The 12,740-nt window shown below is 50.1% G+C and overlaps 1 protein-coding gene across 1 annotated transcript in view; it reads right to left on the reverse strand.

Moving 5' to 3' along the window:
• LOC140425847 (MAM and LDL-receptor class A domain-containing protein 1-like) overlaps positions 1-12,740 on the reverse strand; it is a 659,308-nt gene that overhangs the window by 174,556 nt on the left and 472,012 nt on the right. The window contains exon 30 of the mRNA XM_072510232.1: positions 10,281-10,461. Coding sequence (XP_072366333.1) covers positions 10,281-10,461 — 181 coding nt within the window. The remainder of the gene's footprint in view (positions 1-10,280; positions 10,462-12,740) is intronic.

Genomic DNA, 12,740 nt, shown 5'->3' on the forward strand with positions numbered 1-12,740 from the left:
AGAATAAATTTCCTTTTCTGTTAGCTGGCAGTCTCTTCTCATACTCTCACTTTGCCTCTTTTATTTTCTTTTTAACTTCTCCTCAGAGCTTGACAGAAGTTAATCCAGATTTCTCACATATTGGGACAGATTTTCCTCTTCTTGCATTTGTTTTTAAATTATTCTGCGGGCATCGAGGAAAATGGGACTGCGAGATTAGTGCATAACCATTTCCATTATATCACTTATTCCAGCCCTGTCTCAGTTTAGCTTCTGCTAAAACTCACATCTGTGCCTGTGTTAACTTTAGACATGAGTATTTCGACACATTCCAGGTCAGCCTCCCATTTTCTACCTTTCATCAACTTGAGCTCATTCAGAAGCCTGCTGCTTATGTCCTAACCTGCATAGACCAGTTCATCCCTCACCCTTACAGTTGTTGGCCTGCGTTGGCTCCGGGTTAAGCAACACCTCAATATGAAAATTCTCGCCTTGTTTTCAAATTTCTGCAAGGCCCGGTCCCACCTCATTTCTGTAATCTCCTCCAGCCCACAATCCTCTGAAATATCTGTGCTCCTCCAATTCCACCTTATTCAGCATTGCCTACGTTAATCACTCCATAGTGTCCGCTGTCTTCAGCTGTCTAGGTCCTAAACTCTGGGAATCCCTCGCTAAATCTCTCCTGATCGTCTGCCCATTTCTATTGATTTCTTTAATAAATATGTCAGTGTAAAAGCCTCTAACTGTGTATAATGGCATGAAAATGAGTTCAGATCCATAAACGATGTGCAATCAACTCTGCCAATTATAGCGATGAAGTACCCTGGTATTTTGCATGGACTGTAAGTGAAAAACTAAAGCCATGAATACAAAATTAACTGACAGAAAATCACTGATGCTTTTTGTGCATGTCTCCTTCCTTTTCCTTGTTATTGATTTTGAGCCACCTCGGCCTTACACTTTGCAATTTTGCTGCCAAAACATTATCACTTTTTCACCTCTTTCTACCATTGTAAGACCTATCCCATTGCTCAAGCCTTTGTTCATCCCTCCTAATATATATTTTTCTTACTTCTGTATCCATTTATCTTCTGGATGTCTCCCGGTGAGGCACATTGGGACTTTTTAATATAGTAACATTATATTAAAGCAATTTGTTGTGCTGCAATTCTGAAGACCGCTTATTGCTGAGGTGAAGTGGGACTTGTGGCACTGATCACACCATAAGTTGCAAAGTCAGGCAATTTAGATAGCCGGAGGTATGCAGGCAGCTTAAATACCTGAAGGACAGGCAGAGATCTTGTGCAACACTAGAACATAAAACCTACTGCTGCTTAAATAGACAATGACAGGACTGCAAGATAGACAAGAACGGCAACCACTTCATGAAACAATCTGCGGACTGAAGGAACCAGATCTGCGTGTCCTCCTAATGAAGGTTTAGAGCAGGAGAGACATTTGGACTTGTGAGCTAGAAACAGATCAAGAATGTGAAGTAAAATTTGTGGCGAGAAGTGGCTGCGGCAGTGAGTCACGATTCCCTAACCCTGAAGATCCTTTGGAATGCAGGAAGAAGGTTAGCAACCTTGCCAGTGTAGTCAAGCAAAGCTACATGCCCCCTATCGTCCTTACTTGTGTCTCCGTATGTGTGTTGAACTCTATTATTCATTACATTCATCGAGCCAGGAAAGTAAAAAGGAATAGTGGATCTGATACAGGGGTGGGGTGGGCATCCTGTAGAAGTCAACTTATGGCTCAAAGCTTGTGGACTCAGACCTCTGGACCCTAACACTAAAAAGATTGAGTATTACACTCATATGGAAATACTGAAGACAACCCTGGAGTAGCAGGAACAAATAGCAGGAATTATTCCAAAGTCCAATGCCAGATTTCAATGGAACAGTGAATCAAAGTGTCGAAGGTCTGCTGATTTGTTAACTCCTCCTTTGCACAGGATCCAAAGAACAATTTCATTTCTAAGGTTTTGCCAATTGCTTCAGTTTTAGCTGATGTTTCAAAATTTGGAGACATTCAAAACCTGTGATTTCAAATCATAGTAGCATGAGACTGGATTTAATGGACTGCTGAGGGGTGGAGTGACAGGTAATGGTGTGTACAATTGCCATGGGTGCCATTCCTGTTGACTACTTACCCATCCCATTGCAATTTTACCAGTAGCAGGGGGAGACATTAGGAGGCTGTGGACCAATTGAGGCACGTGTGTGTCCAATAAATGGCCATGTAAAGCCCACCCTCCTTCTGGCACTGAGATTTAACCCACAGTGGGAGAGGCCTATGTTGAGTGTGCAGCCGGCAGCTTTCATTGCTTGCATTGGTGGCTGGGGGGAGTATCTCCTTTACATGCACACCGTGCCCATTGGAGCACACACCCCGTGTGTTCTAACTCCTGCTTCATCCCTCCCTACCCTCTGTCCTATCCACCCTGGCCTCCACGCCACTCCCTCATCCCCTCAACAGGGTTCACCACTCTGGTTCTGGCAATGTCTGCCCTCCCTCCCAGCCTTCACTTCCCAGATTAGCTTGGCATCTAGCTCCATCATTGATTGCTGTTGAGAACTGGTTGCATTCCCAACAATGGGCACTGCTCCCCATGGTGCTGCAGGGACAAGAGAACTGATGGCCATTTGATTAGCTGGCTGCTCTCCAAGGCAGGATCTCTCATCATAAGGGGGCAGAAGTCTCCCCTTAAGCCAATTAAAGGCACTTCCGGTGGTGGCCATGGAGGAGGAGGTCGCACATTTGGTGGCTCCCGCTCGTAACGGATCTTCTGGACCTTTTCCCCCGATTTTCTTCGAATTTTATTTGAAAAATCGGTAGTGGATGGAACAGTGGGGAGGAATCCCACAACAGTGTATGGAGTCGTGGACCAGAAGTGGTCATATAAGAAGGAAAAATCGAGCAGAGAAGGCACGTGTAAAACCCACAGCACAGAAAAACATGGCGGAGCTGCAGGGTACTGGCTCAGCGGCCCAGTGGTCAACGGAACAGCGGGTGAAATTTATCCAGGAGGGTTTCACCAAACAAAAGGAGAAAGGTCTAAACCCGATCAAGGCATCGATCGACCGGGTGGAGCAGGGGCTGGAAGCCCAAGGTCGGGCGATGCAGAAGGTTCAGGAGAAGGTGGTCGAGCATGAGGAACACCTAACAGATCTGGAGTTACAGGTGGGTCTGATGAGGATCAGTAGGAAAGGCTGCAGGAGAAGGTGGAGGACTTGGAGAACAGGTCCCGTCGACAGAACTTGAGGATCGTCGGCCTCCCTGAGGGCTGCGAGGGAACAGACGCAACGGCCTATGTGGCGAATATGCTTGAGAGGTTAATGGGTGATGGGGCGTTTACTCAACCCTTGGAAGTGGATAGAGCGCACTGAACGCTTGCGAGGAGACCGCGTGTGAACGAGCCGCCGAGGGTGATTGTGTTGCGAATGCACCGGTTCCTGGATAAGGAACAGATTTTGCGGTGGGCCAAGCAGACACGGAGCTGCAAGTGGGAGAACAGCATGCTGCGCATCTACCAGGACCTGGGTGAGGATCTGGCCAAAAGAAGAGCAGGCAGCACAGCAGCATATTGGTTAGTACAGTTGCTTCGCAGCTCCAGGATCCCAGGTTCGATTCCCGGCTGGGTCACTGTCCGTGCAGAGTCTGCACGTTCTTCCCGTGTCTGCGTGGGTTTCCTCCGGGTGCTCCTGTTTCCTCCCACAGTCCAAAGATGTGCAGGTTAGGTGGATTGGCCATGCTAAATTGCCCTTAGTGTGCAAAAACTGTTAAGTGGAGGTTACTGGGTTGCAGGGATAGGGTAGATACGTGGGCTTCAGTAGGGTTCTCTTTGTAAGGGCCAGTGCAGACCTGATGGGCCGAATGGCCTCCTTCTGCACTGTAAATTCTATGAATCTATGAAAGCCAATTAAAGGCCCAAAGCTGTCTTTAAAGTCCAGCCCATTGTATTATTATGGCACAGAAGGAGGATATGCCATTGCTCGAGTCCATGCTGGCCCTCTGTAAAGCAATCCCCACTATATCCCCTTAGCCCTGTTAAGAATGTTCTATAAGTTTAACTTAAACTTCTTAAGTTAAATTATGATGTGGAGATGCTGCCGTTGGACTGGGGTGAGCACAGTAAGAAGTCTTACAACACTAGGTTAAAGTCCAACAGGTTTGTTCCAAATCACTAGCTTTCGGGGCACTGTTCCTTCCTCAGGTGAATGAAGAGGTGGGTTCCAGATACATATATGGAGACAAAGTCAAAGATGCAAGACGATACCTTGAATGCAAGTCTTTGCAGGTAATTAAGTCTTTACAGGTCCAGGCGGAGCAACTGGAGAGAGGGATAATCACAGGTTAAAGAGGTGTGAATTGTCTCAAGCGAGGACAGTTGGTAGGATTTTGCAAGCCCAGGCCAGATGGTGGGGGGTGAATGTAATGCAACATGAATTCAAGGTCTCGGTTGAGGCTGTACTCATGTGTGCGGAACTTGGCTATACGTTTTTGCTCGGCGATTCTGTGTTCTCGCGTGTCCTGAAGGCCGCCTTGGAGAATGCTTACCCGAAGATCAGAGGCTGAATGCCCTTGGCTGCTGAAGTGTTCCCCGACTGGAAGGGAACATTCCTGCCTCAATCGACAATCGCCAAAACTATCCACCCAGTAGGATCTACACAGGGAGTAAGATGCTATATAAAATCTAACTTGTATATATGTAAATAAATCCACCTATGTTTATGATAGTTTCCTGAGGAGTTATTATAGTCAGTCGTCAAGTTTTTAATTGATCCCGCATCCACAGCCTTTTGGGGGAGCGAGTTCTCAGTTTCTATTACTCCTTCCTAATTGTTTGTAATATATATAAATGATTTGGAGGAAAATGTAACTGGTTTGATTAGTAAGTTTGTGGATGACACAAAGGTTGGTGAAATTGCGGTTAGCAATGCGGACCGTCAGAGGATACAGCAGGATATAGATCGGTTAGAGACTTGGGCGGAGAGATGGCAGATGGAGTTTAATCCGGACAAATATGAGGTAATGCATTTTGGAAGGTCTAATACAGATGGGAAATATACGGTGAATGGCAGAACCCTTAAGAGTAGTGATAGGCAGAGGGATCTGGGTGTACAGGTCCACAGCATACTGAAAGTGGCAATGCAGATGGAGAAGGTAGTGAAGAAGGCATACAGCATGCTTGCCTTCATTGGCTAAAGAATTGAATTTAAAAATTGGCAAGTCATGTGGCAGCTTTATAGAAACTTAGTTCGGCCGCACTTGGAATATAGTGTTCAATTCTGGTCACCACATTACCAGAAGGATGTGGAGGCTTTGGAGAGGGTACAGAAAAGATTTACCAGGATGTTGCCTGGTGTGGAGGGCATTAGCTATGAGGAGAGGTTGGAGAAACTTGGTTGGTTCTTACTGGAACAAAAGGTTGAAGGGTGACTTGAGCGACCTGATAGAAGTGTGCAATATTATGAGGGGCATGGACAGAGTGGATAGTCAGAAGCTTTTTAGCAGGGTGGAAGAGTCAATTACTATGAGGCATAGGTTTAAGGTGCGAGGGGCAAGATTTAAAGGAGATGTATGAGGCAGGGGTGTGGTGGGAGCCTGGAACTCGCTGCCGGAGGAGGTAGTTACGATCGTGACTTTTAAGGGGCATCTTGACAAATACATGAATAGAGGGATATGGCCCCCAGAAGGGTAGGGTTTTTTAGTTCAGACTGTCAGCATGGTCGGTGCAGGCTTGGAGGGCCGAAGGGCCTATTCCTGTGCTAACATTTTCTTTGTTCTTAAATGACCAAGCTTTTACATTTAAGATCATGTCCCCTTGTTATATCTTCTCAATTACAGCAGGCAGCTTCTCTGTTGCTAGCTTTGGAATCCATTTATTATTGTCTAAACTTCTATTAAATCACCACTCTTCAAGTCAAGTTTATGCAACCTGTTCTCACAATTGAACCTTTTAAACACTTGAATTATTCTGGTGATTCAGAAATGAAATAGGTCTGGTGCAGCTGATTGATGCACCGTCAATTACCACAAGACAAGAATGGTGGAACAATCGAGGCTTTATTGAGCAAGATGTCGTGCCTCCTGTAGCTGGAACCAGAATGGCTGCAGCATCGGAGAGGACACACTTTTATACGCCACCTGCTGGGCGGAGCCAGCAGGCAGGGATTTACCATTGTACCCTTAATATATGGGCAGAGCCATAATACATATAATATGTCATGAGTGGTGACTACCACATTCACCCCCTGTTAAAAAAGGAGTCCGACGGGGGTGGTGGAAATCATTACAAGTTAAGTCTGTCGGGGGCCTTGACCCTCCTCTGCGATCGCCTCAGTCCTGGTGGTGATGTGGGCACCGACTTGGTCACCTGTGACTCCGGGAGCGTGTTGTCCTCGTCTTCGTCACCCCTGAGTGCAACCAGTGGGAGGATGGATCCTACTGGGGCGGGGGCTGCGGTGAGGTTCGCTGGAGGGAGGATGAGTGGCGCAGGGGTGAATGAGGCAACCGGGGTGGGGGGGGGGGGGGGGGGGCGGTGTCAGGTCGTGGGTCGTGGGTGGGGATTCAGCGGGTGCCAGATCCCAGAGTGAGACTGTGTCCTGGCGCCCGTCGGGGTGTGCCACGTAGGCGTACTGCGGGTTTGCATGTAAGAGGTGGACCTTTTCGACCAAGGGGTCCAACTTATGGGTCCGCACATGCTTCCGGAGGAGGACGGGTCCAGGAACTGTCAGCCATGTTGGGAGCGAGAACCCGGAGGTGGACTTCCTGGGGAAGGCAAGCACACATTCGTGAGGGGTCTCGTTAGTCGCGGTGCAGAGGAGCGATCGGATGGAGTGGAGCGTGTCGGGGAGGACCTCCTGCCAGCGGGAAACCAGGAGATTTTTAGACCGCAGGGCCAGCAGGACGGCCTTCCAGACTATCCCGTTCTCCCTCTCCACCTGTCCGTTTCCCCGGGGGTTGTAGCTGGTCGTCCTTCTCGAGGCGATGCCCTTGCTGAGCAGGAACTGACGCAGCTCATCGCTCATGAAAGAGGATCCCCGATCGCTGTGGATATAGGTGGGGAAACCGAACAGAGTGAAGATGCTGTGCAGGGCTTTGATTACCATGGCAGAAGTCATATCGGGGCATGGGATGGCGAAAGGGAACCGGGAGTGCTCGTCAATCACGTTCAGGAAGTACGTGTTGCGGTCGGTGGAGGGGAGGGGCCCTTTGAAGTCCATGCTGAGGCGTTCAAAGGGGCGGGAGGCCTTCACCAGGTGCGCTCGATCTGGCCGGTAGAGTGCGGCTTGCGCTTTGCGCAGACTTGGCAGTCTCTGGTGACGGTCCTGACCTCCTCAATGGAGTAGGGCAGGTTGCGGGCCTTGATAAAATGGAAGAACCGGGTGACCCCCGGGTGGCAGAGGACATAGTGGAGAGCCCGGAGTCAGTCCACTTGTGCGCTGTCATAGTGGAGAGCCCGGAGTCGGTCCACTTGTGCGCTGTCACATGTACCGCGGGATAGGGCGTCAGGGGGCTTGTTGAGCTTACCCGGGCGATACAAGATCTCATAATTATAGGGGGAGAGCTCGATCCTCCACCTCAAGATCTTGTCATTTTTGATCTTGCCCCGCTGTGTATTATTAAACATAAAGGCAACCAACCATTGGTCAGTGAGGAGGGTGAATCTCCTGCCGGCCAGGTAATGGCTTGGGCCTCCTTTTCGACAGAGGAGTGCCGAATTTCGGAGGCATGGAGGGTGCGGGAAAAGAAGGCCACAGGCCTGCCCGCCTGGTTGAGGGTGGCGGCCAGGTCTACGTCCGATGCATCGCTCTCTACCTGAAAGGGGAGGGACTCGTCAACCGCATGCATCGTGGCCTTGGCGATGTCCACCTTGATGCAGTTGAAGGCCTGGCGGGCCTCAACCTCCAGGGGGAAAACTGTGGACGTGATGAGTGGGCGGGCCTTGTCCGCATAATTAGGGACCCACTGGGCGTAATAGGAGAAAAACCCCAGGCATCGTTTCAGGGCCTTGGGGCAGTGGGGGGAGAGGGAGTTCCAGGAGGGGGCGCCTCCGGTCGGGGTCGGGCCCTAGGACTCCATTTTCCACGACATAGCCAAGGATGACTAAGCGGTTGGTGCCGAACACGCATTTCGCCTTATTGTATGTGAGATTAAGGAGTTTGGCGGTATGGAGGAATTTTTTGGAGGTTTGCGTCGTGGTCCTGCTGACCGTGGCCGCAGATGGTGACGTTATCTAGGTACAGGAAGGTGGCCCGCAGTCCGTACCGGTCAACCATTCGGTCCATCTCTCACTGGAAGACCGAGACCCCATCAGTGATGCTGATGGGAACCCGAAGGAAGTGACCATCTGCTTCGAAGGCAGTGTATTGGCGGCCCTCCGGGCGGATGGGGAGCTGGTGGTAGGCGGACTTCAAGTCCACTCTGGAAAAGACTCGATACTGCGCAATCTGATTGACCATGTCAGATATGCATGGGAGGGGGTACGCGTCGAGCTGCGTGTACCGATTGATGGTCTGACTTTGGTCAATGACCATCCTGTGCATCTCCCCAGTCTTCACTACCACCATTTGAGCTCGCCAAGAGCTGTTGCTGGCCTCAATGACCCCTTCCTGCTGAAGCTGTTGGACCTGCGACCTGATGAAGGTCCTGTCCTGGGCACAGTACCGTCTGCTCTTAGTGGCGACGGGTTTGCAATCTGGGGTGAGGTTCGCAAACAGGGAAGGTGGATCGACCTTAAGGGTCGTGAGGCCGCAGACGGTGAGGGGGGGTAGGGGTCCGCCGAATTTTAAAGTTAGGCTTTGGAGATGGCATTGAAAATCCAGGCCGAGTAACAGGGCAGCGCAGAGGTGGGGGAGGACGGAGAGCCGGAAGTTGCTGAACTCTACGCCTTGGACGGTGAGGGTCGCCATGAAGCACCCCCGGATTTCCACGGAATGGGATCTGGAGGCCAAGGAGATTTTCTGGGTGACAGGGTGTACCGGGAGGGAGCAGCACCTTACTGTAGTGGGGTGGATGAAGCTCTCAGTGCTCCCGGAGTCAAAGAGGCAGGTCGTCTCGTGACCATCGATCTTCACCGTTGTCGTCGCGGTCGCGAGGTTGCGGGGCCGGGACTGATCCAGGGTGATAGAGGCGAGCTGCGGCAGATGCTGGGAGGTCCCAGGCAGCTCAGCGGTGGCAGAGGTAGTGGCAGGCGAGCAGGGGTCCTGAGACGTCGTCCAAACTGGCACTGAAGATGGTGGCGCCCACGGGGCGCACATGGCATGCAGCATCAAAGATGGCAGCACCCACGGGCCGCACGTGGCTTGCGGTGAGGAAGATGGTGGCGCCCACGGGCCGCACTTGGCTTGCGTAGGGTAAAATGGCATGTGGCGGGCCTGGAAACAGTGGCGACCGACCGGGCCTGGCATACAGCAGCGAAGTGTCCTTCCTTCCCACACCCGTTGCAGGTCGCGCTACGTGCCGGGCAGCGCTGCCTGGGGTGGGTGTTTGTTTTGCCCGGAAAAATAACACTTGGGCCCCCCAGAGTTGGCTGGCTGCTGTGCGGTGCAGACTTGTGGTGAGCTGGAGTCGGCAGCTGGTGGGGCCCACGATGCCCACGAGGGTGCCGCGCAGTGGCAGAGGTAGTGGCAGGTGATGAACGACCAGACGGGCAGGGGTCCTGAGACGCTGTCTAAAATGGCACTGAAGATGGCGGCGCCCACAGGGCGCACATGGTGTGCAGCATCAAAGATGGCACCCACGGGCCGCACGTGGCTTGCGGTGAGGAAGATGGTGGCGCCCACGGGCCATCAATTACCACAAGACGAGAATGGTGGAACAATCGAGGCTTTATTGAGCAAGATGTTGTGCCTCCTGTAGCTGGAACCAGAGTGGCTGCAGCACAGAAGAGCACACACATTTATACACCGCCTGTTGGGCGGAGCCAGCAGGCAGGGATTTACCATTGTACCCTTAATATACCGGCAGTGGGTAATACATATAATATGCAACTAGTGGTGACTACCACACTGATGCATGCCCCAAATTCCAGTGTAGTAAGCCGGAATTATATCAAAGGACCTGCATGGTTGGATATGTATGTATATGTACACAAAACTTCACATTCACGTTGTACTTTTCAGATACAATTCACAAAATGCAATCTTGAAGTACTATTTGAGAGATTGCAGGATGTTCTGCTTAAAGCAATGTTTTTTAGTGTGATAACATCATGGACTGCTCAAAGATGGTTCTTAGTCTCGCTTATAATTGGGGTAAAAATGTTATATTTTGTAGAAAGCTGTGCTACAGACCTGGAGCACAGTTTTTGAACTGAATGTCATCAATAGCTGCTCCACCTCCAAAATTCTTCGTCCGGATTCCTTCAAAAATTACTTTGAAGTTACGCATCCTTCTCAATTGGATCACTCCCTTGTTCCATCTATCACCCTGGTTCCCAGTTTTGTTCCATACTTCAGAGAGATCTTTATCTGTCTGCAATAAAAGCAATTAAAAAACATCTTATCAATAATGCAATAAACAATTTCCAAAGCCTTGGTAACATACAAAATGTCACACCAAGTCAAACTGATAGACATCCAACTCAATACAAACTGACAATATGAAAGAAATCCGTTACCTGTGGTTTTTTTTAATAGCGCCTTGTAATTAATACTAGAGGCCGAGTTTTCATGTCCTTGATCGGGAGCACACAGAGGTTAGACTGTAAAAAGAAACTGGCAGCCAAACGGGGTGATCATTAATCCTGTTTCTGTTCCTACCCTTGGCCATTTTCAATAGGTTAGGAGAGGGAGCAGATCCCAGAATCCACCTGCTCCACATTGAGGGCCCAGTAAGTTTTCTAATTTTCAGGGCGGCAGCCGGACATTAGCAGCTGTCCTGTTTTGCTCCAATCGTATGGCAGCGTGATCCCTGGATTGGAGACGGCAAGTGTTTAAAAGGTAAGTTAGGTACAGTGCATCGTGAAATACTGTAGCGTGAGTTGTATCTGTGTTCATTAAGATGATTCATGGCAGTGCTGTGAATGGAAGATGTAACAAACCGTGAAACAGTGTGTGTACTAGGTGTTACTGCCTCCACTGGCAAACTGTTGAGATAAAGATCAACACTGCAAATGGGCAAAAGTCTTCTGATTAGCCAAAATGTTGATCGAATGGATAAAAAGGTAGAGTACATTTCATACTATTGAAAGGATAGCCAGTATGAAAACAGTGGGCAAAACTCTCTGCCTCGCCACGCCGTAAAGGCGAACCACGATCGGGCGGAGAATCAGGCGTTAGCCAAAATCGAGGACCACGTCCGATCCCAATTCCGATTGTTGCCTTTTTATCCTTTATGTGAACCACAAGCTGTTTCTTATATTGACCAAATGACCACACAACCAATACGTTAGCTCAAAACACAGTTTATTAATAACACAAGACTTGTTTCCCTATGCAATAATACACGCGGCTCTGTACTAAACCGCACCTAACATCTCAGATGACCTTTACTTAACTTCGAGTGACCGGCACTGTGCGAGGTATGGCCTTTATCCGGGTCCACGTGGTCGGTTGGAAGTTGTTGGGTTCGTCTCAGCTGGGCTCATCCTTCAGGAATGGTCGTGGGTCCTTGAACTTGGTTGTTCTGCTACAGTTGATCGCGCACAGGCTTGTCCCAAAAGAGACCGATCTCTAGTGTGCAGGGCTTTTTATCCTTTGTCTCTTTCGTGCCCTTTTGGGCGGTCCTTACTCCAGGTTCAATGGATCAATAGGGTTTTTGATCACCCTCATCAATCTTAGCCAATGAGGGGGCGGATACCTCGATGGCTGGGCGGGTCCTAGCTATCATTGTCCCAGGCCTTTCCAAATAAGGGGGGGTGGCGCCGGTTAGTCTGCTATCGTTGATGGTCCTCAATGCGAATGCTATTGTTTTGGGGGAAATGGTAATTGATTCTCAATGGATGCAGGTTTCAGCCAAGTCTGGTTTCTTTGCACAATACACGGAGGCTGTGTACCTGTCTGTGTCCCAAATTGACCACAATTCCCATGGTCCTTTGCAGGTGGTCATTTTACATGGCTACACGATTCAGGCGCCATGCTCCGGTCCCTCGCTGGCGGTGAGAATGAGGTTTGCTCTGCTAGTTGGTGGCAGCATTTGCATGCATTTATATATGATTAGCATGTTGGACACAGTATGCTCCGCCCTTCCGCGATGCTCCGCTCCTCTCAGGCGGGAGTCTCACGGGTGTGAATTACTACAAGCATTTACAAATGTGGACTTGGTGCAATGGCTGCGAGGAGGAATGGCAGGCTAAAAAACACTGAAAACCATTGAAAACCGTTGAGCTTGTTGGAGAATGGCTGCCCCAGCCCGGGGGTCATAGCGCGCAGTGTCTTGGTGCAAAGTCCGTGGACTTGGCGTGTCCCCCTCGGGATTGGGGTGGCCTGGCTCAGACCGCCATTGCTGCAGTCTGCCCTTTAAACGCACCCCTTTGGTGCTACTTACAGGCTCCTGGCTGCTCACACTGCTGAGTGCTGCCTGTGTCCTTTAAGTGCTCAGAAAGCCTCTGGTCATCTGGGAACCTACCCTGGCTGCCCCACTGGGCACTCTCATAATCCAACTTTATCATCAAGGATCAAGCTCAATCAGGAGCCCTCCAGGTGTTGACACTCCTGAGAAGCGCTGCCCCATTGCAGAGGAATCAAGGGATCAGCAGAGCTCACCCCAACCAGAGGACACCTGCACCGCAGCCTTTGGAACCCTCCCTGGTT

This window comes from Scyliorhinus torazame, chromosome 6, assembly GCF_047496885.1.
Source record: "Scyliorhinus torazame isolate Kashiwa2021f chromosome 6, sScyTor2.1, whole genome shotgun sequence".
Lineage (NCBI taxonomy): Eukaryota > Metazoa > Chordata > Chondrichthyes > Carcharhiniformes > Scyliorhinidae > Scyliorhinus > Scyliorhinus torazame.